Consider the following 25,054-nt stretch of genomic DNA (forward strand, 5'->3'; position numbering starts at 1 on the left):
AAACCTAGCTCATATTTAGTCATTTAGGCCATGTTTTGTTTGACGTCGATTAACATGGATTGAGAGAGAAGGATTGGGGGAATTGAACTATGTTCACTGCCAACCCCTTTCCAACGTCACAAGGCCTTCACTGACTAAATTGATCCGTAAGTAAGAAAAATGACCAGATTCCTTCTATTTGTTGCTTTGTCAAGTTTCACAAAAGCTAAAAAGAAGCCCAGTTACTAGTTCACAGTGGGCCGTAAAAAATTGGAAGGCCTGTAACGCAAAAAAGAAGGAACGCGTTTAGGATGCATGGGCTGGGCTCATTTCCTAAAAATACAAGTGTGCGGCTCAAATGATAAGCCCAGTCCGCACTGGCGAACCAGTAAACCTAGCGCGCGCGCCGCATAGCGGCTTCCCCGCGCCGCCGCCGCCGCCCGCCCGCTCGCCGCTCAATAAAAAGCCCTGATGTGCTGCAAAACCATCCCAAATGTTGCTGCAGACGAGCCACTCCTCCATCTCTATTGTTCGATTCGTTTCGTTCTTGTGTTCCTCCGGTGCCATCGTCCCTTCCCCGAGCTAGTTCCTGGCGATTCCGGTTTCTGAAACTGGGATCTGGTTTTCTCTCGTTTTTTTTTTAAAATTGAAACTGACTCCTCGGGGCAGGGGTGTTGTCCCGTTTGTGCTGTAAATTTGCCTTCGCCCTGGGGCATGTTTTTGACGGCAACTTATCGAGAGGGGCCAGAGATATTTGAATTGGTACCCTTCTTTTTGCGGTTGCCCACATTGAGCCGGCCAAAGTTGCAGCAGGGACAGGGTCTGTTCTCATGATCCGTCCCTGTACAAGCCTGGAACTTGCTTTCCATGGTCGGAAATTACCGAATCTGGAGTCTCTGACCCTTGAGATCTGAACCAATCTTCTTCCCCTTTGGTTTGTTTTTTTAATTTTTTGTTTTGAAAAAAGGAATCCCCAAACGTACTGGGAGCGAGCGAGACCCCAGCGACTTGTCAAGACTCAAGACTGGGTGGGTCACATGGAAATTTCCAAACTAGCGCGTCCATAGCCTGCCTTGCTTTTTCTGAATTACTGGGCTGGACACAATATATTGTTGGTTCGGCCCACGTTTGGTTTCATTTTCCGGGCCGTCGAGCAGTACAAGCCCAAAGCAGAACACATGACCAACAAAAAAAATTATCTGCAACAGTGCAAGCCTGCGGTTACCTCCCAAAACTCAACGCCCTTATATTTAGCTGACATCCAAATCATCATGGCAGAACCGTCCTCTATCACGGGAGCTCAATCAAACGAAGGCCAACTGTACAAACCGACGAGCCGAGAGCTCTAGAACGACAGCCAGGTAACCTTGGACCGGTGCAGCGACCGAGCCGAGGTGTGCGGTGTGCCTCTATCCCCTGCAGGCTGCAGCAGCAGGGTGTGCCGCATCCCGCATCCATCGTACGGCGTCCACGGAGCGTGAGCTGCATCGAACCACCGCGTTCGATTCCGTCTTGGCCTCATCTTCTCTGCAACTGAAAGCGAAAGTGTCGTCCCAGCAATGGCAGCGCTCCCCTCCGAGATGGTGGCCTGTAACTAGAGAACGTCATCGCATCGGCCGCGATCTCGATCCCGCAACTGCCATGGAAAGACGCAACACTGTTTCGTTTCTGCAGAAAATGGAGTGGGCGAAACGCCACGTCGCGAGATTTTTCTACACTGCCGTACACAGATGGAAGCTTCCACCGCCGGCGGTGAGGAATGATCATCAGACAGCAGCAGCTTCGCTGCCGACGCCGACGTCGTCGCCTGGTGGTCTGATGGTCACCGCGGCCGCGAGAAGCGAGGCCCGGCACAGAGGGCAGCTCGCCCGGGCTCGCAGCCACGCATCCACGCATTCCGGGTGGAAGCCGTGCCCGCACACCGGCAGCGCCTTCACCTTGTCGCCCTCCGCGAGCTCGCCGAGGCAGATGGGGCAGCACTGCGCCGCGTCGTCCGCCGCCGCGGGCCGGTACAGCGTCACGAGCAGGCCCGCAATCGCGGCGTCGTCGAGGCCGGCGGCCACCGATGAGGCGGCCCCCGCCGGCGCGGTGGCGGAGGAGGAGGCCGGCGACGCGGTGTACCACCTTGGCAGCGCGCCCGCGGAGCCGCGGCGGCCGTTGTAGCGGTGGCACGCCCAGCGGAGGTAGAGGCAGACGGCGACGAAGCAGACGAGGACGCCGAAGAGCGCCACGAGCACCGGCACGCCGCGGCCGCGCACGGCGAAGTTGCTGTCGTCCACGTCGCCGTAGCGCCACCGCAGCGCATCCTGCGCTGCCATGCGGCGGCTCTCGCTCCCGGAGTCTGGAGATGGCCGCGGCCGCCGTCACTTTGTCTCGTCGCTCTAGAGCGGACTTGAACAAAAAAGGGAAAAAGAAGCGATCACGTCGCGTCGGCGACTCGGCGTGGCGTGGCTCGTGTGCTGGGCGGTGAGCGGCCTCTGGTCCCTCCCAGCGCGCGCTTCAAATGGGCGGCCTGGGCGGTGTGAGGGATCGAGGTGGTTCTAAACTTTTTTGGCAATCGATTTGCCGTGACCGTCTGCTAAATTCCCTCTCGATGTAAAGGTTTGACGAACGCTCCTGGCCAAGAAACGTGCAAACGACCGCTGGGTCGGTCGTGTTCATGTAGAGTGGGACACAAAAGGATAGAGATTCTATGCATGTTACTTACCGGACTAGCCGATCGACCTGTTGCTCTCTTGATGCCATTGCAATTTGCAGCTCTGAGTGATTTGCCGGTCACTGTGGCATTTATGGAAGCATCAGAATTTTCTTTTTTCAGCTTTCTTATTTGGAAATTAAAGGATGGCCCTGTTAATCTGAATGCTGCTGCTGCTCGATTCCCTCGCGAGCTATAGTGACAGTCGGGCCAAGCAAGTGTGGTCGTTGTCAGCATAAACCGCGATGTTTCTTCAGAAGCGCATTAACCTGTTGGAAGGTTGGTCGCCAACCATCGATGCTGCCCCTGCCGGAGTCTGGAAAGTTCTGAAGAATCACGAGTAAACTCAGTGGGAGCAGACTGTACTTCGCACGAACGTTCTCAAGCACTAGTATTTAAAGCGCACTTCGCAAGAACTTATCTACATTCGATCCTTATCTTGTAACAAGGCACATGGGGTTTTACCTCGAACAGTTTGTTCAGGCCCAGAACAGGGTAGGGGGATACTGAAAGGGAGCTTTTTCTGCTGCTCATGGTAACAGCCACAGTGTCAAAACGGGAATGATGCAGTGCAGCATGAGTAGGTTTGGTAGGTAAGGACTGCGTGCTTGCTGATCACAACAGGACACCGGTCTGCCAAATTGCTATGCACCAATGGAGGATGCAACAAAGGGGGGCACGCAGCTGCTGTTGCCTGCCGTGCCGTGGTAAAGCGACAATAGATGAGCGAGGTGCACGGGTCGGCCTTGGATCGTCATGAACAGCACATGTTCACAGCCGGATCCAACGGCTTTCCTTGCGGTTACCAACCTGGCGGCATCATTGTGATCATCGGGTTGTGCCGGGCACATATTCATATTCTTCGGGGCACTTGTACATGGCTCAGCGTAAGGTCTTCATGCCGATCCATGCCTTCGTTTTCTGTCCCAGGGAAACGATGGTGGCAGCATGGCCCGTCCTAATAACAAAAAGAAAAGGACGTGCCAGGCCTAGTGCTCGTGCACCACCTGAGCAGCGCCGTGGGTCACGGGAGAAACGCCAAATCTGTGTCTCCACTGAGATCCATGTTCACGGGGTTCCTTTTTCGAGACCAAAGCCAGTAATTTTCTGCTCGTTGTCAGAAAATAATAATACGATAGCAGCCAGTTTGTTTGCCGAGTAGGGCTAAGAAGGAAGAAGCAAAAGACATCAACTCTCGCGCCTCCAGACAGAGATCGGATAGGGACGGCTCGCGGCTGCCATGTGTCGCCGGAGACAATTCAATTTTTCCGACACACATGTATATTATTATGTTTCCAATCACATAATGTATTATGTATAGTATACAGTATCATCACTGCTTAAGTTTATAGTTTCATCACCCAGCCACTCCGGCCGGTCCCCCTGCGGCCGGCCCTGCCACAGAGCCAGCGGCACGGCAAGGCAACCCGTGCGCTGCCAAGGAACCTGCAACTCTGCAAGCGAGAGCCGGCTCACCGGGCACAGCCGCAGCACACAGGGCACTGCTGCTGCAGGTAGCTGAAGGTCTCGCCAACCGAGGCAGGCAGACATGAATATATGAATAGCTTGCCATGGCATATTTTAAACGCCCTAAAAACATCACGTCCGGCCGGTTCTGCCAAAATCTTGGCTCTGATCACAACAAATCACACGGGTGGCTGGACGTCGCCGTCCTCATCAATGAAACGAAGCCTTTATTCTCGCACAGTCCGAGCACTGCACGCGGATGCGGCCTGCGGGGATCATCTAACGCGTACACTTTGGGCACCTTGTGCTCGGAGCCCACGCCGCCCCTCCTCCCCGACCGGCAGGCGAGCGTTTGCACTGCCGCCAAAATCAAGCGATTCTCGATCGAGAATCCCTTCCAAGCACGCTAAAACCTCAAACATCTCTTGAATCACCTGAAATGATTCTCTTTTGCAACACTACAAGGGACGGAGGATCACCCAAAAGGTTGTTTCAGAGCAATGTATCCAAGAAGAATCCGGATCGTTTCTACAAGAATCTCAAGACCTACGCACCCAATTTGCCTAATTATGCTAGTATTTTGTTTATGTAATAGGGAAAATTGACAAGGAGAAAGAAAAGATTTGCTTCCGCCCTTTTAAGAGAGTACTACTAGTCATATGGAGTCGTATTTAAATAAACTTTGGGAGCAGTATCTAGTCTAGATTTCATTTCAAACATTATACTTATCACGTATGTGGTGGAGCCATATTAGTTTGAATTCTTTTTTTATAATCATCCAACTAGAGATATTATCTATTATGTAGATAACAGTGGCATCAACAATTATATAGCTAGTAAGCTACTCTTACAGTCATACTGAAACTTCGATAGGCTATTACACGGCTTAGATAACAGATTACTTAGAAATGGGCATTAGACAACACTAAAAATTTAATTATTATCTAGAAAAATGGAGATTTTGTCTCCCTTGTATGTTTCATACTCAGTCGGATCCAAAATATAACCTGTTTTAGCTTTCCAAGCTCCATGAGTCCATCGTGAATGTAAGTCGCTCTTTCAAAGCAGTTTTATAATGGTATCCTATTTTGACTCTCTTAGTTGCATAGCTTCTTTACCCCCCCCCCAATAAGAGCAAGTATAATAACATACTGTAAGCAGGCTGAATGCTGAGATGGATGAGAGAGAAGAAGCACGTTGTAGGCTTACAACCGCTTCAAGATGCAAGAACCAAAGAACTTTGTGAGAGAGATAGGTATGTCATATATTCATGGTGAAGAGCTAACTACTATACGAGTAGTCTCAGACATATAGACTGCAAAAATTCTTACAGTCACCAGCCGTTGTATTATTAACCTTGCACTAACTAGATTGGTTTTATGTCTCATGACTAGCTAGCATAGACTACGTACTCTACTTAATTCTTCAATAGTCAATGAGAATGAAGGGCAGGCATACACCATTAATTCTAGTGATATAGTATGAAACAACATTTATTTTGGATAGAGAGGCAGTAAGGTCACTTGCAGGTTTCGGCGATTTTGTGAGCGTGAATGTTGGTGCGTGCAGCGCATCTCGTGGAGATGCAATGCGCAGCTTGCGTCGATGTCCCAATCCGGCCTGTCTGAGTGGTTTGCATTGAGTCCTTACCGTTACGGTGCGCGTTGATGTCCCAATCCAACCCACGCCATTGTTGTTTTTCATGTTTTTTCCCTTTTTGTTGCCTAGTTATATCCTTACAGGGATATAACCTTGTATTTTCTGCTATATCAATAAAAACACACTGGTCGAGTATTGTTCGTTAAAAAAATGATAGTTCATTGTGGAGTTCTCGTTTGCAAAATCTGAAGAAAGGGATCAAAGAAAACAGAAAATTTGCAAGAAATATTTTTATTAGAAGAACGACAAATTAAGCTAGCATACAAGCTCATCCATAAGAAGAAACTAGCTAGCTAGATATATAGGAAACATGGATGCGGCTGCGGTCTATATATCGTCTGTGTGATCATGCATTGATCAACAGATCGAGTAGCAGAAGTACAGAGGCCATGCATGCTTGCATGCTCTGAGAATACTAGTCGACTGACAGGTAATTCATGGAGTGCTTGATTAGGCTTTGCTCTCAGTGGAGATATACTACTAGCAGACACGAACGTACGGAAGCTACCTTACTAACTGAATCGCTACTGGCTACTTAATTACTTATGCTAATAGGATTCCCCCTCGTCGAGGTCACACACAGAGTAGCAGGCCGCAGGCTCCTCGACGAAGACGCAAGAAGGCAGCGGAGGCAGCTCGTGCCCACCACTCATCTGCGGCACAGGGTTGAGCCCGTGCAGCCGAGGAGCACCGACGACGTCGTAGCTCATCGCTTCCTGCAGCGGGTCCTGCTGGAGCTGCATCACCACCTCCTCGCATGCGCCGGCCCGGCAGCTTGATGCGAGCGTCACCTCGCCGGCACCAGCCACGGCGGAGTACGCGGCGGCGAGCTCCGCAGGGCATCCTTCCTCGTGCTGCATGAGCGCGGCCTGGTGCAGGCTGACCTGCGCCTTGAGGAACTTGACGTAGTGGATGGCCTGCTCCAGCATGGACACGGTGTCCATCTTGCTGCCGCCGGGGACGAGGCTGCGGAGCACGCGGAAGCGGTCGCTGATCCGGTGCCGCCGCTCGCGCGCAGCCACGCTCTGCGGGTCCGTCGAGAGCTTTGCCCCGGGGCGCCGCCGCCCGCCTCCGCCTCCGCCTCCGCCGCCGCCGCCGCCGCGCACCCTGTCGCTGAGGGCGCCGCCGGCCGCCGCCGGGTGGTGGCGGTAGGGCTGCGGGTGGATCATGGGGAAACCGCGTGGGTCATACACGGCTTGGTAGTGATATGGTTCCATAGCTAGGATGCGTGGACGCCTAGGCGAGCAGCCGCTACAACTTTGCTGTTGCCTTTGCTGGTTTCAGCCCTAGAGCTATGGGTTTGGATTTTGGAAGCAGCCCATGGTGGGTATATATACTCAGCATGGAATTGCATGGAAGCGTATAAGCAGTTAAGCGCATGCAAAGTACGAACTAGTTTGCATTTTACTTGTATCAAACTTGGCGAGATGGAGTTTTATTTCCACTCTTCAGGCTCTTTGAAAAGCAGGAATGACTAGTTAAACACATGGGATTGAATTTGATAGGCATATATAAGTGCAGAACGTTCCTTTTAGGCAAGTGTAATGCTAATAATGCAATTATCCAAGAACCTAACGGCATGGATACTACAAGATTATATTTCTTTGAATATATATTTCCCGGTTTTGTATAAACCTATTTTGTTCCAAAGAGGGGCAAACAATGCTAGGTGCTAATTAATAAACCGACAGTTTGTACGTAAATATATGGTGATGTAGACAATCATGTACAGGTCACAAACGCGACGACCTTCATGCACTGAATAAGTACACGAACGGATAGCTCTCTCCTCTTTCCAGCAACCATGCATGCGTAGTAGAGTAGTGAATGATGGAAAAAAACCTCTAGAGTCTAGGGCATTGGTGAAAAGAGACGGTCTAGCTAGGGTTCCAGGGAACAGTACACTCTTTTTATCATGTGCCCATGCGAAAACAATTGCAAGATCACATGATTGGTACCGGTGTCACATCCACCTTGTACACATGACCACCCGAGGGGCAACACATCCCCGGAGATGGAGGCAAAGAGACAGCATAGAATAATAGTTCCCGCTGATTCGCCTCCAGGTACCTTCACCTCAGGTCTCTTCACATCTTGTTCGGCTTCCTCTGGAATTTGTGTAGCTGATCTGGCGATCTTCTGATGACAACTCGTTGAAGACAACGCCCATTTACCGATCATCCTAGTTCATTATATGTATACATGCTTGACATATGAATATTGTATATCCGTTTCCCGGTTCATCAATGGTACCATGAGATACCCAAAAGCCCTTTTAAGGGGCTTTGGCGTTGTTATCCTGTTTTGAGTTCCAATGGTGTTTTTACCTCTTCTTTTTTGCTTTGTGCGATTTTGCTCTCGCTTTTGAAAATGAAGCTCCAGTTTGCCACTGTTCTAAGTTAATGGTGTTAAATTTATAGCAAAATTAACCACATGTATGCCCTATATGTGATTTTGCCCTTCTTTTGACATCAAGAACTTTCGGAGTGATTGATGTCAAAAGAAGGGCAAAATCATGTGGGGGCATATCTAACTTTTTGCTAAAAATTTAGCATCGTTAACTCCTAACATAATAGGGGCAAACTGGAGCTTCATTTTGAAAAAGCAAGGGCAAAATCACATAAAGCAAAAGGAGGGGATAAAATCCCCATTGACACTCAAAACAGTGGCAAGAATGCCATATTCCCTTTGAGATATCAAAAAAAATTAACTTGAACTTTGATACTATGTATCGAAAAACTAATATTTGGTAACAAAATTTTATAGAGCTCATGTTATATTTGGTGGTACTGCTTGACGGACCACAAAATTAAGGGCTCGTCAATCGTCATCATATAGCATATGTCTAAGTTATGCGAGTGTGTTTGCATACCAATCGACTCAGTTACACTCAGATTTCATCTAGATCCAATTAAGGGGCCGTTTCGATGTGCTAAAACATATGTGCTAAAGTTTAGCTCTAGATGTGCTGATAGGGCTAAACACGAGCTAATGAGAGATAATTAAGGGATAATATATTATAATGACTAATTAGCCACCATCTATATTATTAGATCCACAATTAGCCTATATTTAGTTCTACTATTTGGCATGTAAATAAGTGAGCTAAAGTTTAGCCGTTGATCAAACACCCTCTAATTCTAACATCTCCTCGGTGGCTCCGTGGCCTCATTTTCATTTCGTGCGAAAAATGTAGGGCGCCACATTTGACATGCTCGAAACTTCTTGTTGAGGTCCTGTTTAGTTCCCACCCCATAAACTCGTAAACGCAAAAAAATCGTCACATCGAATGTTTCGACATATGCATGAAGTACTAAATGAAGTTTATTTACAATTTTTTTGCATAGATGGGTTGTAAATCGCGAGACGAATCTAATGAGCCTATTTAATACATGATTTGCAACAGTGATGCTACAGTAATCATCCGCTAATTATTGATCAATCATGGATTAATTAGCATCATTAGTTTCGTCTCGCGATTTACAACCCATCTGTACAAAAAAAAAATTATAAATAGACTTCATTTAGTACTTAAAATTAATAAGATTCCAACGAAAAAATTTTTGCGCTGGAACTAAACAGCGCCTGAATCCGGACGCATGCATGGACAATGTTGACGATGCTTAAGCAAATCTCCCGGCCGTACGTGCGGGTACACTTCTTGGAAATAGGAGCTAGCCCGGCCGTGCGGCATACTGACATGCACGCGGTACACGTACGCGCGTCGTACTTGGTTCTATTCTATTCTAGTATATGTAGCCAGAGGAACAGTGCCCAGCCGCGCAGTGGGCTCTACCGATCCCGATCGATATCAACGAGTACCGCTAGCTCGCGCCTGGCGTACAGTAATCTTTGGCTCCGTCCTCCCTCCCGACTGGCCGAGAGGAGACAGCCACACACGCCAGACCAGAGCCCCGTCTCGTGCCTTGGCGATCGAGCAGAAAGTGGAGCTACCTAGGCCTGTCACCTCACGATAAACAAAGGCAAGCGCAGGGGAGCTACAGTTCACGCACTCTTCTAGCTGAAAAAAGAAGGTGAAAGAAAATGGCCTCCGTACACGTACACATGCTTCATCCATCCCCTTCGGGAGATCAGATTTTCTCGCACACGTACTTGCACTGCCTGGGCTGCTGATCCATCAATTCCGTTAGTTGCGCACAATCACAAACGGGCAAGCCAGCACCGTAAGGCTTTGTTTCTCTCATCATCATCAGACCAATCGCCAGCGCTGGGAATGGAAACCCGGGCGTGCGGCTTTGTGAATTGTCCGGCGAGGATTAGCGCGCGACCCCGTCGTTGCGGGAAGCTCGGGATTCCCAATCAGGAGCGCCTGCGCAGCGACGCCAACACCTACCGCGCGCACCGAACTTCTACTGCGTGGCCGCTGGCCGTGACGCCCGAGTCTCCGTGAACAGCGGCGTGGCGCCCATCCAGCGAGAACCCGGAGGTCCGTACGCGTACGGACAGCCACGGCGTCGCGTCAGGACAGGGGGCGCGAGGCGAACGATCGCCATGTGACATTCCTGTGTGCGTACGCGCGCGCGCGGTCGCAGCTCGCTAGGGTCGCGTTGCGTGGGTAGGGGTGGTCACTGTGTGACGCGACGTGGCCGGCCGGGACGGGTGGCTGACGGTTCAGCAGTGAGCGACGATGGGGATCGCCCCCTACCTGCTCCCGCCCTGCGGCAGCGCAGTGCCGTTTCAGATCTCCGGAGCAGTGGAGCGGGCGGGGGCGGGCAGGCGCGCTGCTCATGAGCTCATGATAGGAAGGCCCGGCCGGCCGCGCGGGGGCCCAGCCGCGTACGTGCCCGTCCCGTCCGGGGCGTCGCGTCACCCACTCCCGGCCCGTACGTGCAATCCCCCCTCGTCTCGTGTCTCGCTCACTGACTTCCTCCGATCGAAGAAGCCTCGCTCCCTGCCCTCTCCTCTTCTCTCTCTAGCTATCTCCCTGGCGCGGTGCAGGCGACCCCTGGCTGGCTGCACCTGCACGCTCGGTCCAGACTCGAGCGTGCAAGTCTCGCCCGGTGCCGTGCTCCGTGGGCGGTTCGTGCGCGCGGACGGCGCGCCGGCAAGATTTCCCTCGTGTCACCGCGCGTGCGACACGGCGCCCAACGCGCATGGCCCGACTGCGTGTGCGTCGGCGCGGTACGGCCGGCGGCCTTCTCCGCCATCGCGCGCGCATCCCGGTTGCTAGCTTGCTCGTCGTGCGGGCAGCGACGACGACGCCGCGACCTCCGCCGCCCGATCCCTTCAGACACCGGCGACCACGGGCCGAGCCGCGAGGGCGCGCGGTAACGGCCTTTTTGTTGCTCGCGGGTCACAATTCCAGCCCACCATTTTATCAAATCGGCCCACGGTTTGGCAGGCTCCGAACCAGCAACTTTGCACTTGGCAAGGTCGGATGGATGCAGGTGGATGGAAATGGATCCGAGGATTTTTTTTATTTTTATATTATTATTTTTCGATTTATCAAAGATATATGCCGAATTTTTTTTTGCAAAAATGTCACACAGCCGCCGGTTCATCCGGCGGAAGCGAGATACCGCCGGTCCATCCAGCGGTAGGTACGTAACGCCGGTTGAATCGGCGGTAGGAGGCCGGCTCGATGGGCTGTGGTGGGCCGGGAACCTACCGCCGTTTCAACCAGCGGTAGCTGCCACTTACCGCCGGATGAGCCGGCGGTAACCACCGCCTATTAATGCCCCGGCCGGCTCCTCGCCCGCTCGCTCCCCAGCGCCGCCGCCCGCTAACTCCCCCGCGTCGCCGCCCGCCCGCTCCGCCGCCCGCGTCGCTCCTCGTCAGGGCCGCAGCGCGGCAGCTTGCGCCCGGCCCCCATGCGCCGGGGTTTGGCCGGCCGGCGCGGCTCGGCGGCGCTCCCCCGGCCGCCGCACTGAGGCAGCGCTGGCCACCTTTGGGTCGCAGGTAAATTTTAAAATTTAGTTTTATTAATAATAGTTGGTAGATTAGCACTAGGAATATTAGTGATTTGGATATAGTTTTAGGTGCAGAAATAGTTTTAATAAATATTAGTGATTTAAATATAATTTATTTTATTATAAAATCGTAGAACATAAAATTGAAAATATTAGTTTATATATGAATAATATTTTACATATAAATATTAATGAGTTCAAATAGATATATTAGTCTCATAGAAATATTATTAATTGATATTATATTACATCGAAAACCTACGAATATATGTCAGTAATAGAAATTCTAGAGAAATAATTAAGATAGATGTAAAAATAGCATAAATATTTATTAGCGTTGATTAAATTCTAAGGACGAGTAATTATTGTCGTAAATGTTGGCAGGCATGTCAGATAATTTGTATTTTCAAGTGTTCTATGGGTCAGGAGAAGTTAGATATGGTCCTGAAGGGGTAGATTTGTCAGAGTTTAGCTCGATCACAACAAAATACCCCGAGCTAGAGAGAGGACTTGGATTTCAATATCCAATTGGCTATTTAAGGCTTTCGGCCTTAATCGAGATGAACATGAGATCTCTGTCATGGCAGTGGTCAGTCGAAGGGAACCAGTGTTTTGGGAGCTATTGCCGCTTGAAGGGACGCAAAACTGGAGGAATTATGCCAATATAAGTAGTAGCAGAGGCTTACCGCTTGCGTTATTTGTTCAAGCATTCGAAAAGATTAGTTTTAGTACTGAAGCGGGTGGGGATCATGAAAGACAGGGAGATATAATATCGGAAGATACCGAGACGATGCATGAACCTCATGAAGAAGGTGATGAACTCGAGATTGTAGAAGATGATAGACATGATGCACACGAAGCTCGTCAAGCAACTGGTCAGGTTGATGAAGAGGAAAACATTCCAGAAATAGTTGAAGAGTTTCGGAGAGAGGGTGAACAACAGCACAATGCAATGAATGATGATTCCTCGCATGATGATGATGATGATGATTATCATGTCCCACACAACTGGTCCGGGCATAATTTTTCAAAATTAAGTGTAAATGAAGGTGAAGCGGTCCCTTGGGAGTACTGCCCGTGAATGATTGATGTTGTACTGCTCCGTCTGAATAAATAATGTAGCTGACCGGCCAATATGTTGCGTGTTTATTTTCGGCAGCCTCTTCCGCCTGTCTATGTAATGTTGCTTGTTGGAATTACATAAGGCATGTTAGGTTTATGCTTGGACCTCGTTGCCGTAGATTGCAATAGGTCCTGACATGCCATGTCATGTGTTGTGTGCGTTCAATTGTGTTGACTTCTATTTTATTTGTGTTTAATGTATGCAGGATGATTGTTTTGTTTGTTTTTATAGTGTGTAGTGGCCGACATAACCTCATGGAGTTGTCATCACGTTGGTATGAAAAGTTTACTTGTACACCGATACTTCTGAAAAGTCTAGTTGTAGCTCATGTTTTATGAAACGGATACTTGTAGTACAAAGTACACAATGCAGATTAATTAGACATTGAAATTACATAAACAATTGCACTGGCATGTACATGGAACACGCTAACGTCGTGTTCCATCTAGACCTAACATGCCTTATGGAATATGAAATTCAGACATTAAATGATAGTGATCTACTGAGTGTACCGAGGATACTTCCCCTTCCTAATAGCCTTGGGCCCCGCCTCCTTCGCATGGCGGGCCCTCTCTCGCTTCCTCTCCCTATCAGCTTCACGCTCCTCCGCCTGCCGACGTTCCACATCTGCGAACCTCTTCTGGATCTCTTCTTTATCTCTTTTGCGCTTCTCCTCCATTTTTTCCTCTTGCAGCATTCGCTGCCACCTTTCCGCAGCCCACCTTGCTTTCACGTTCAACGTGTTCCTTAGCTTCGGTCGATTGCTCCGTATCCAGCCACTGTATGAAATCACAAAGAGGTGGTGGACTCTATTGCCAAGTCGAGTTAGATTTAACTTACTGTACTTTGAAGACGCAAACTAGATAGTGCGAGGTGATACCTTCGGTTTGTCCTTGCCGTAGCGCTTTGGTGGATCGTACTCGTAGTTGTCACACATGAAGAACCTCCTGCCGAAGTCATCGCCCAAAACTTTGGACTCCATCAGCTTGCACAACGAACCGCAGAAGCACATTGGAACATACACTCCTTTAGGCACAGGTTCTCTAATCTTATTGCACGGAATGTAGGTAGAACCAGAGGAAGACATGGTGGTAATGCGGGGATGTCTAGTGATTTCGTATGAGATGGGGTGATGTCCCTATTTATAGACGGAGATATTTGGTTTATAGGCATGATTCACGCAATCTGAAAAGCGCACAGCTGTCAATTGACGTACCATCACATCCACACACAGTTAACGAGTGGGGGTGCAGAAGAATCTGATGCAAGGTGACATGACATCGAAATTATAATTGGAGCTCATGATAATATGTTATGAAAATATATTTTCACATTCTCCTAGAGTTAAATCTAATTTGTATTAGATTTTAAAAAAGTATTTCCATAACCTCTGCTATCTCTATTGTTTTTTGAAATATCTCTAAGCGTAAAGAAAATAATTACAGCACAGAGAGCCTATAAAATAATTAAATAAATAATTACAGCCCAGAAAGCTTACAAAATAATTAAAAAAATATGTGAGCACCTACCGCCGTTTGAAACGGCGATAGGCAGTATCGGTCTACAGTGCGGCTACAGTGCGGCTATAGCCGGCTGTAGCGCGGCGGTAGCGCCTACCGCCAGTTCATCCGGCGGTATGTTATATGGGCCGTGGGCCAACGAACTTACCGCCGGTTCATCCGGCAGTACCTACCTTCCGCCGGATGAACCGGCGGCTGGGTGATATTTTTGTAAAAAAAAATTCGGCATATATATATTTGATAAATCGAAAAAAATAAAAATAAAAATTCTGAATCCGAGCAGGGAGGGATGATCAGAACATTCTTGGTCATCGTCTATTCGTCATTTCGTCCGCACAGAATTCACGAGCTAGACCCTGGTTTTCTTTAGACTGCTGTGCTCTCCTTCCAATGTTTTCTTTTTAGCTTTCTTCCACCGACCTCCCACCGGCCATGACGTCCTGCCATACATGCCTTAACCGCTGAGCACATGACCTTCCGAGGGGCCCGATTATTCTATAATCCACTGACGTCAGTAGTACTTTATATTGTATCCGAGTCTAGATTTATATATTCTATCGCTAATACGGCAACACACTCGAGGGACGAACACTTCCCTACACATTTATTCTTGTCCGGAACATCTCTCCACAGCGCTACACTGCATTTTGATTCTGCTAATTAAGATGACCTTGCAAAAACATACTTGGCCCCACGCCCACCTAAGGCCCTCCTTCAACGGAAGGACGATTTAGCAAGCGGATGCGGAGGAGAGACAACGGGATACACAGGCTGGTTTCGCACTGTTCATCAAGTAAAAATTTACTTTAGCCCTCTTCAGAATTCTGAGGAATATCAACTCGGACCTTTAGAATTCACTTTTCGACTGGCTGTGGCTGGTGGGTGGTGCTAATTTATTGTGAGAGAAAAATACTGCTAGCTGCGTGGTAACTGGTGGCTGGTGCTAGTTTTGTGTGATAGAAAAATACTGTTGGCTAGTTGTTGCGAACAGACTTAAATTTTATCGCCCTGTTCAAAAAAGAGTTCACTTTAGTCTTACTTAGAGCTAAGGTCCGTAGTCCATACCACACCCATATAAAACAATGGCTAGACAGTTTTGTGTAATCCTTTTGATTTTCTTTACTACTTTTTTTTTGTTTCATAAAACCTTTGTGTTTTTTTAATATATATTACTTATCCTCTCCTATTTCTGAAAAAATGCTTTAGTCGCGAGTAATGGCATGCATACACGGATTTCGGTGGAGGGGAAGAAAAAGGAAACTTGACAGAACCGCACGGTGTGGATTGGTCGCACCAGACAATTAAGACCAATCTCAATAGAGATTTTATGTAGAATTTTATAATATTAAATATCATCAATTTTGTTAATATAAAAAGAAGAGAGAAAGATGGAGTTTTATGAAATGCGATGAGAGTTTTATCACCTTAGAATTCATTTGGTGCAATTATTTAATTTTTAGTCTAGATAAATATATTAATAAAACTTTTACTGAGACGGGTCTAAATCGTGGATTTATCCACACCAGCTTGGCAGCCTCTGGCCCTTACGCTCAGGACTTGGGGCCCCTTCGCAAACGGAAGAGTTCCACGAAAATCTCATCCGGTCGAAGCAGGTACTAACGGAAGGGAATCCACAGATTACCTGCTCTGGCGACTGGCGTCTTGTGGAGACCTGTAGAGAGTTCGGCTCGGCGCTTGATCCATCCACATCCACCGATTCAATTCAGTTCCAGTTCCAGTTCCAGTTCCACGAACATGCCACGAGGCAGGCCCGTCTGAGGCCGGGCCCCAACGAGTGGCCCGCCTGAGCGGCTGAGCCCAAGCGAGGCCCGGCCCTCGCCGACCCCACAACCCCCTCCCCCTCGGCCTCGGGGGGACCGTCCTATCCACGGCGGACACGGCGGAGTCAGCAGCACACGACGACATCCACCCCGAGCCGAGCAGAGCCAGTTCTGCTCCCCTTGCCGTCCTCCCTCCATCGTCCTGCACCTCGCGAGAATCCAAAGCTCTATACTCGTGTACTTGCGGCAAACCCAACCCCGCACCGACTCCCCTTCCTCCTCCTCCCTTGCTTCTCCGGGAGGGAAGGCACCCGGGAGGCCGCCCCGCCACCCTTCGCCAAAAGCCACGCGCCACCGAACCTCTTTTCCCTCACCCCGTCGCTTTCGCGTTCGGCGCGGGCCCCAACCCGGTGGGTCGGTCGGTCGCCGAGGCGAAGCGGGGGCGATAAAGGCGTCGCCGGCGAGAGGCGGGATGATGAGCGGCGGATCGTCGGGCGGGAGGGACGCGGAGGGCGAGTGGGAGGTCCGGCCGGGCGGGATGCTGGTGCAGCGCAGGGACGGCGAGGCCGCCGGCCCCGCCGTCAGGATCAGGGTCTCCTACGGCGGAACCTACCGCGACGTCATCGTGCCGGCGCAGGCCACCTTCGGTACGCTTGCGCCTGCGCGCCCACCCCACCCCTCTTCGTGTTCTGATCCCTTTCCGTCTGCCGCGCATTCACATTGGTGAAGCACAGGAGGGCTTGGGTTTGGATCTTGATGGCAATCTAGTTTGATTATTACTTTATTTGCTTCAATCTACAAGCAAGATTCTTCAGCTCGTTCTCGACCTCATTCATAACTAGGCGAGCCTAGACGAACAACAGAGAGCTCAGAGAGCTTGAGACCAAAAGTGCTTGCGTACTTGATAAATTGGTCATGGCCCTGCTCCGGTAACTTTACCTTGCTGGACAGGATAGGCAAGCGCGGTGTAATTTTTAGCTTTTCGTACCAATCCTTTTGACCATCTATCTCTGTATTATATGTACGGGTTAGTACTTCTTATGCTGTAGTGATTACTAGTTAGCCTCACTGTTCACCACTAGGTTCACAAATAATAGTGTTGATCTGTACATTAATAGCTACTTGTTTTTTTTTGTTATGATCAAACCAATTGAACCACGCTAGCTTATATCCTCGTGGGCAATAGAACAAACCCTTACCTCTTCTAGGGCTGTTCTGTTGTAAATATTTGAGCTCTTTACCAGCTTGGGGAGCATTAATTTTGGCGGTAATCTGTATTCATTTTATCTTTAGAAAGTAGCTGAATGAGATCATTGTTCCCCAAATAACCTGCAATGTAAACCTGCATAAATGATTGTTGCTTCTTCATTGGTTGATTCAAGGTGCTGAATTACAATACCCTAATAAGCACTCTGCAACTTTTATGAAGGTGAGCTGAAGAGGATCCTTGTTCAGACTACTGGCGTGGAACCTGAGAGGCAGAGGCTTTTCTTCCGAGGCAAGGAGAAGAGTGACAGTGAGTTCCTGCACGCAGCAGGTGTGAAGGATGGAGCAAAGTTGCTTCTTCTTGAGAAGCCTGCCCCTGCCACCGTGGAGCAGAAGGCTGAGCCAGTGATTATGGACGAGAGCATGATGAAGGCATGTCAGGCCGTAGCTCGTGTCAGAGCTGAAGTAGATAAGCTCTCTGCTAAGGTGTAGGAACATTCCTTCAGACTTATTTATTGAGCAATAGTGTGCCATATGCTTTCTGGTGCTGATGCAGTGATGCTGTTTCCTTTAATAGGTGTGTGACTTGGAGAAGAGTGTGCTTGGAGGGAGAAAGGTTGAGGATAAAGAATTTGTCGTCTTGACGGAGCTGCTTATGATGCAGCTGCTGAAACTCGATGGCATTGAAGCTGAAGGAGAAGCAAGGGCGCAGAGGAAGGCTGAGGTACACAACTAAACACTTCGTGCTGCTATTTCCATGTGCGCTACCTGTTCGATAAGAATGCGTTACAAGGGCCGAAATATTTTGATGCATTGCTCTCAAGATAGATTATTACAGACATGTTGGGAGTTGTAGACATGACATGATCTGATTTTACAGTCATTTTCTTCCCATTGTTTTTTTCCTGGCTAAAGTAGAACTAACAGTAATATCTTCTCTTATATTCATATAAGATGCGCTAGCTAGAGGCCTGCACAATACCAACAGTTTCTGAAGTAATAGATGAGGCATATATAGCTATCCTAAGAATGAGGACTGCATAAAGCCTCAAATGATTAACTTTGGATCTCGTGGTGATCATTGTGATCTGTGAACCTTGAAAGTCTGCATTGGGCATGTCAAGCATTTGACTTTGCCATTCGGTAGATTTTCTAACCTGTAGTATGGTTTCAGGAGTTATTGTGGTTATTAGTTTAACCAGGCCTTCTGATGACTAGTTTCTGCAGTTGTAGTGAAATAGTGAACTTGTATGTGTTGGCCCCTCTTGGCTCCCTCTTAGAAAAGGGTCATTACTTGCCAAAAAGGACGGGACTTAGCTGGCTGTTTCGTCCTATCTTAAGGTTCTGCACCAACTTTGATGCTTAAGAGCAAACAAACCCTTGATATGGTGTTATACTGTTATATAAATCCTCAGCTTATCCTAATTATGCAAAATTTGGTCCAACAATTAATTAAAAAATTGTGCAAACATAAGTTACATCTATAGCCTGTACAATCTCCTCATACCTTTTATCTTTTCTGGCTTAACCTGTAATGAATAACTTTGAGGAAAATGTCAATTAATTGAACATATTATGCATTTTGAAGCATGACCTAGGGTTGTTCGGATTTATATTTGGAACTTTCGTAACCACAATGTGTTGGTTGAGTATACTATATGGTTAGCAGATTGTACGCATGTGCACAACCTTTGGCAGTCTTTGCTTGTTCTCTATGGAGAAAACCATTTCATTACAGTCAAGAAGATACAGTCATGGAAATGATAACAGTTGCCTGATAGAGCTTTGTGTTTGGCATCTCAGGTGCGCCGTGTCCAGTCCCTCGTGGAGACCTTGGACAAGCTGAAAGCTAGAAATGCTAACCCCTTCAGCGATCACAACAAAGCTGTTTCGGTGACTACGCAGTGGGAGACTTTTGAGAACGGCATGGGCAGCTTGAGCGCACCCCTGCCACGTGTTTCTTCGACCCAAGACAACACTGACTGGGAACAGTTCGACTAGGCTCTGATGAAGCTATTGATGTATCATGGATCTTGTGAGAGATCGGTATGGACATTCCTTTAACTGGCAGCAAGGCGTTGTGTATATGCACCACGTTGGATGCCTTTTGCTGTTCCCACTGCCTGCGAATGATACCAAATGATACCGTGTGAAATGCATCGCTCGTTCGAGGCTCGTTTTCAATCTGCTCTGGCTTCTGCAAGGGTAATTTTTCAATCTGCTTTGGCTTCTGCAAGGGTAATGATAACATCTCTTTCCAGATCCCTTGGAGCACTAGCTCGTCCGTGTGTGAGCTTGTGCTATGTACATGCTCTTTTAGTTTTTTCTTATTAGAATCTTGAATAATCATAATAGGTTTCCATGGACTTAGCCTAAACTCAAAAGCGGAAGATAAGGGTAACTGTGTTGTTTGGTCGTCCACTGCTACAGGCTATAGCAGGATGAAGTGACTTTAGAAGAGCTTACGACTCTGACCAAATCTTAGTACGGTAGTCGGTAGGTAAAGAAAATGTCTATTAACAAAGAATAAACTTTGAATTTCTTGTTTATGTTACATTTTGTTATCCTTCAAATTTGAGTTCTTGCGACAAAATGGTCGCATCCAGTTCAGCAAAGCAGTTAAACTCACCCGTTCTGCTAATCTACTACAGCTGTATGGTGACGCCTCTGGCTCCCATGCCGGCCAGCCGGTGGTCGACCGTTTCCTCCAGGACGCCGTTGCTCCAACCGCCGATTCTTGCCGCCTCATTGCGTGTCACGTCGAACCTCTCGCCGTCGCCCCAGAGCGCGTAGGCCTCCTCCCCGTGCGCGGCGTCGTCGCCGATCCTGAGCTGCTCGTCGGGCATGCGCAGCGGGACGACGAGGCCGACGCCCAGGATGATGCCCGTGGTGACCACGACGTTCCAGGCGACGACGAAGAGCGCGCCGCCTAGCTGCTTGCCCACCTGCGCGACGCCGCCGCCGTAGAAGGCGCCGCGCGCGCCCGGGACGTGCGAGTGGAGGGCCATGAGGTCCGGTGTGGCGAGGAGGCCCGTGAGGACGCCGCCGAGGAGCCCCGCGACGGCGTGCGTGTGGAACACGGCGAGCGTGTCGTCCACCTTCTGGAGCAGGGCGGACCTCTTGTGGAGGATCATCATGGTGACCCACGGCACGCTGCCGGCGCAGACGCCCATCAGTATGGCCGCCCATGTGTGTACCAGCCCTGCAGACACGTGCGTCGTGCAACCCGATGCGATTTGTAAATTCAAATGTTTTATCAGTGTAATAATGCGCTAAAAAATGATAAGGAGGTATCCAGTTCAACTATAAGCTCTGACACATAATTTAGGTTTTCACTAGCCTATCTTTTTCACATGATCTATTTTTTTGAAAGAATTTTTTTCACATGATTTAGCTACCACTACGTCGCATGGTGTAAGGCACTTCTCCAGACTGGACGACGAGTCACAAGAACTCGAGCGGAAGAAATGTTGTTACCTGCACCGGCGGTGACGCAGACAAGCCCGGTCATCATGCCCTGCACGGCGCCGATCACCGAGGGCTTGCCGAAGAAGATGACGTCGAGGCAGGTCCAGGTGAGGAGGCTCGTCGCGGCGCTGACATTGGTGTTGAGCACGGCCACGGACGCCGTGATGTTGGGGGCGTAGGGCGCGCCGCCGTTGAACCCGGCCCATCCCAGCCACAGCAGCCCGCCGCCGGCGATCATGAGCAGGATGTTGTTCGGCGCGAACCTCTCCCTGTCGCTCTTCAGCCTCGGGCCCACCTGCCAGAATTTCAGTCAGCCGCCCTTCGCCTGGTTAGCAGCGTACCAGACGGAATTCATGTCCTACCGAGTACCAAGAGAAACTCCAACGGCTCGATGATCAACATTGGCAGTTGCCGCTGACTTTATGCTCCCGCGTACGGGCGTCGTACCACAACCCTGACGGGCCGACCATCGACCGAACCACCGCGAGATCCAATGAAATTCAGACGACGGTAACCGGAGCTCGATCGTCTACACGTACCCAGTAGGCGGCGGTGAAGCCGGCGACGCCGGAGGAGAGGTGGACGACGTATCCGCCGGAGTAGTCGATGACGCCCCAGTGGTAGAGGAAGCCGCCGCCCCAGAGGCTGAAGGCGCAGATGGTGTAGGAGAGGAGCAGCCACAGCGGGGTGAAGGCCATCCACGCCCGGATGTTCATGCGCCCGAGGAGCGACCCGGCGAGCAGCACCAGCGTGATGGCGGCCATCTCGAACTCGAACAGCACCAGCGTCGCCTCCGGGTAGTAGGGCTCCGTGCGCGGCGCCGCGAGCGCCCCGCCCGCGCCGCGGCGCGCCGTGGCCGGGAACGACGCGCGCGCGACGAGGAAGCCCTCCGCCAGCGCCGGGCCGGCCTTCCCCCAGAACGGGAGCAGGCGGTCGCCGAACGCCATGCGGAAGCCGACGAGCACCCAGACGATGAGCGTGGACGCGTACGCGTACAGCGCCATGAAGGCGGAGTTGACGGCCCACTTCTTCTTGACGATGCTGCCGTAGAGCACGACCAGCCCCGGCATGGACTGGATGCCCACGAACGTCGCCGCCGTCAGCTGCCACGCGTTGTCGCCCTTGTTCAGCCACGCCGGCACCGCCGGGAGGTCGGCCGCGTAGGCCATTTCCGGTTGCCGGCGCACGACACGATGACGGCCGATGAAACTCTGCGGCGAGCCGCGGCGCGACGGAGGTGTGTTGCACCGCGACGCGGCTCCTCGCCGACGTGGTTTAATAGATGCACGCGACGCGGCGACGCCCGTGACAGGTGGTTGGTGAAGTTTTTTGGGGAGAGTTCGTGAGCCGCATGAGCCAACGCCAACGGCAGGCCGGTGGGAATCGGGGCCTCCGGTGGGTCGGTCAGGACTCAGGAGGCTCAAGTTGCCTGTATTCTTTTAGCTTCCGTGTCCAATTTCTCTTCTTCGTGTTTTTTCTTCTCTCCTGATTTCCTCCAAATTTCCTGACATTGTCGAGAACTCAGGAGGCAGAGAATGCTAGTCTCCACACTGTTTACAGTCTTCTTCTTGTTCCAGTTGTCCATTTTTTTCTTAAGATTTCAATGATCTGTTGCTGGGACCGTTGGAATTTTACTCAACTGGTCAATTAGTATAAATAAACTTCCAGATCTGCCTGAAAACTGCTCTATCGTGTAATGAAAACAAATGATGACAACTGACAAGTGATTTTAAAAAAGCATCCACATTTGTAAAACCAAATACATCAGATCTTGAGAAATTAACGAGCACTGAGCCTAGTTAAGGATGAAGGACACTGATGCTTATCAATGTTCCGCTCATTCAAAACAAACTAACCTAATTAACAGGAAAGGCGATTGCGACAGCTTACATCTGCTAACACTGAACATGAAAGAAACAAGCCTGTTGTAGATCAGAAAGACCGGGGCCGATGGCCAGTCAAGCGATAGAAATAGAGCTAAAGCTGAATGGTGACGCCTCTGGCACCCATGCTGGTGAGTCGCTGCTCCACGGTGTCCTCCCTCGCGGCGCCGGAGGCGCCGCCGGTCCTGGTGGTCTCCGGGCGCGTGAGGTCGAACTTCTCGCCGTCGCCCCAGAGCGCGTAGGCCTCCTCGCCGTGCGCCGCGTCGTCGCCGATCATGAGCTGGTCGTCGGGCATGCGGAGCGGGATGAAGAGGCCGATGCACAGGAGGATGGCGCTGGTGACCACCAGGTTCCAGACGGTGACGAAGAGCGCGCCGCCGAGCTGCTTGCCGATCTGCAGGATGCCGCCGCCGTAGAAGACGCCGCGCGCGCCGGGGATGGGGGAATCGAGCGCGCAGAGCTCCGGGGTTGCCAGGAGGCCCGTGAGGACGCCCCCGAGCACGCCCGCGACGGCATGTGTGTGGAACACGGCCAGGGTGTCGTCGACCTTCATGAGCAAGGAGGATTTCTTGTGCAGGATCATCATGGTGATCCACGGGATGCAGCCCGCGGAGATGCCCATCAGTATCGCCGACCACGTGTGCACCAGCCCTGCGCCGCCATGGATCGAGAAGCAAAACCAACACCCAGATCATGCGCTTGTCTTGGAATGGAGAACACGTAACGGCACGCCATTCAATTTCGAGATGAAATTAGGAGGCTTGGATACCTGCGCCGGGAGTGATGCAGACAAGCCCAGTCATCATGCCCTGCACGGCGCCGATCACCGACGGCTTGCCGAAGAAGATGACGTCGAGGCAGGTCCAGGTCAGGAGGCTCGTCGCGGCGCTGACGTTGGTGTTGAGCACCGCCACGGACGCGGTCACGTTGGGGGCGTACGGCGCGCCGCCGTTGAACCCGGCCCAGCCCAGCCACAGCAGACCGCCGCCGGCGATCATGAGCAGGATGTTGTTCGGCGAGAACCTGTCCCTGTCGCTCTTCAGCCTCGGGCCCACCTGTCAGCGTCACGTTGCATTGTGTGTGAACTGGTGCACATAGTTGTTATGCATGTACAGTAGTAGGACGCAGCTAGCAGCAAGCTAGTGTGCACGAGTTTAGGTACCCACCCAGTAGGCGGCGGTGAAGCCTGCAATGCCGGAGGAGAGGTGGATGACGTATCCGCCGGAGTAGTCGATGACGCCCCACTGGTAGAGGAAGCCGCCGCCCCAGAGGCTGAAGGCGCCGACGGTGTAGGAGAAGAGCAGCCAGAGCGGCGTGAACGCCATCCAGGCCTTGATGTTCATGCGCCCCAGGAGCGACCCGGCGAGCAGCACCAGCGTGATGGCGGCGAACTCGAACTCGAACAGCACCAGCGACGCCTCGGCGTAGTAGGGCTCGGTGCGCGGCGTCTCAAGCGCGCCGCCGCGGCCGTAGTGCGCCGTGGCCGGGAACACGGCGCGGCGCACGAGGAAGTCCTGCGTGAGCGCGGGCCCGGCCTTGGCCCAGAATGGGAGCAGGCGCTCGCCGAACGCCATGCGGAAGCCGACGAGCACCCAGACGATGAGCGTGGACGCGTACGCGTACATGGCCATGAAGGCGGAGTTGACGGCCCACTTCTTCTTCACGATGCTGCCGTAGAGCACGACCAGCCCCGGCATGGACTGGATCCCCACGAAGGTGGCCGCCACCAGCTGCCACGCGTTGTCGCCCTTGTTCAGCCACGCCGGCACCGCCGGGAGGTCCGGCATGTACGGCCCCGGCTCCGGCGGCGCCGCCATCCTGGTGGACGCGAAGTGCATTGGCTGGTGGTCCTTGTTGGGGGGAAAAGCTTTGCGCGAGGGGTACGTGAACAATGGCGCCCGAAATGGGCGTTTAATAGCGCTCGGCCACTAGATTTTTTTGGGGTAATCTAGCGCAGGTTGGGTTTGATTACGCTTGGGCCAGAGCTCGGAGGCGAGCTCGTGCGACGGGACGCGCGCGCTCGAACCGACGACGTCCGGTGGGGACTAGTCTCAACTCTGAAGTCTGAAGATTTGTGCCATGGGAAGGTGATGCGATTGGACCATCCAGTATGTTCCCAGTTCAAAGATCCTTTGTTTTCATATCGGAGTTCAAAGTTCCTCGAACTGGAGAGCGCATCTTTTTTTTATCGTAAAGCATTGGAGGCAGTGTTAGGGTGAGCATGAAGAAACAGCTAAGGATTGGACCTCAACGGCCACTGGTTGTTATCAGCGTGTCACCGTTCTATTTTTGTAACCACAACTTGGATTATGTGAACTGTATGTGGCGCAACAACGTATGCTG

General features: G+C 51.0%; 5 protein-coding genes across 5 annotated transcripts; 1 reads left to right on the top strand and 4 right to left on the bottom strand.

Annotated features, from left to right (window-relative positions):
* Positions 1–1,160: 1,160 nt before the first annotated feature.
* LOC120710784 (RING-H2 finger protein ATL66-like) lies at positions 1,161–2,555 on the bottom strand. The gene has a single exon (XM_039996363.1). It carries the CDS (start codon positions 2,295–2,297, stop codon positions 1,746–1,748), a length of 552 nt encoding a protein of 183 aa, XP_039852297.1. The 5' UTR covers positions 2,298–2,555; the 3' UTR covers positions 1,161–1,745.
* Positions 2,556–6,043: 3,488 nt separating this feature from the next.
* LOC120710785 (transcription factor LAX PANICLE 1-like) lies at positions 6,044–7,079 on the bottom strand. The gene has a single exon (XM_039996364.1). It carries the CDS (start codon positions 7,015–7,017, stop codon positions 6,349–6,351), a length of 669 nt encoding a protein of 222 aa, XP_039852298.1. The 5' UTR covers positions 7,018–7,079; the 3' UTR covers positions 6,044–6,348.
* Positions 7,080–16,263: 9,184 nt separating this feature from the next.
* Positions 16,264–19,720, top strand: LOC120708548 (BAG family molecular chaperone regulator 4-like). Its single transcript, XM_039993844.1, has 4 exons — positions 16,264–16,801; positions 17,584–17,846; positions 17,938–18,084; positions 19,164–19,720. The coding sequence occupies exons 1-4, from the start codon at positions 16,627–16,629 to the stop codon at positions 19,359–19,361; spliced, it is 783 nt and encodes a 260-aa protein (XP_039849778.1). The 5' UTR covers positions 16,264–16,626; the 3' UTR covers positions 19,362–19,720.
* A 190-nt stretch (positions 19,721–19,910) lies between these two features.
* LOC120708547 (ammonium transporter 2 member 3) lies at positions 19,911–22,080 on the bottom strand. The gene is made up of 3 exons (XM_039993843.1): positions 21,368–22,080; positions 20,838–21,123; positions 19,911–20,562 (listed from the first exon to the last, which is right to left on the bottom strand). The coding sequence occupies exons 1-3, from the start codon at positions 21,995–21,997 to the stop codon at positions 20,006–20,008; spliced, it is 1,473 nt and encodes a 490-aa protein (XP_039849777.1). The 5' UTR covers positions 21,998–22,080; the 3' UTR covers positions 19,911–20,005.
* Positions 22,081–22,617: 537 nt separating this feature from the next.
* Positions 22,618–24,576, bottom strand: LOC120710786 (ammonium transporter 2 member 2). The gene is made up of 3 exons (XM_039996365.1): positions 23,878–24,576; positions 23,481–23,766; positions 22,618–23,362 (listed from the first exon to the last, which is right to left on the bottom strand). The coding sequence occupies exons 1-3, from the start codon at positions 24,547–24,549 to the stop codon at positions 22,806–22,808; spliced, it is 1,515 nt and encodes a 504-aa protein (XP_039852299.1). The 5' UTR covers positions 24,550–24,576; the 3' UTR covers positions 22,618–22,805.
* Positions 24,577–25,054: the final 478 nt, after the last annotated feature.

The sequence above is a fragment of the Panicum virgatum genome, chromosome 5K (genome assembly GCF_016808335.1).
Source record: "Panicum virgatum strain AP13 chromosome 5K, P.virgatum_v5, whole genome shotgun sequence".
NCBI classification, from domain to species: Eukaryota; Viridiplantae; Streptophyta; class Magnoliopsida; order Poales; family Poaceae; genus Panicum; species Panicum virgatum.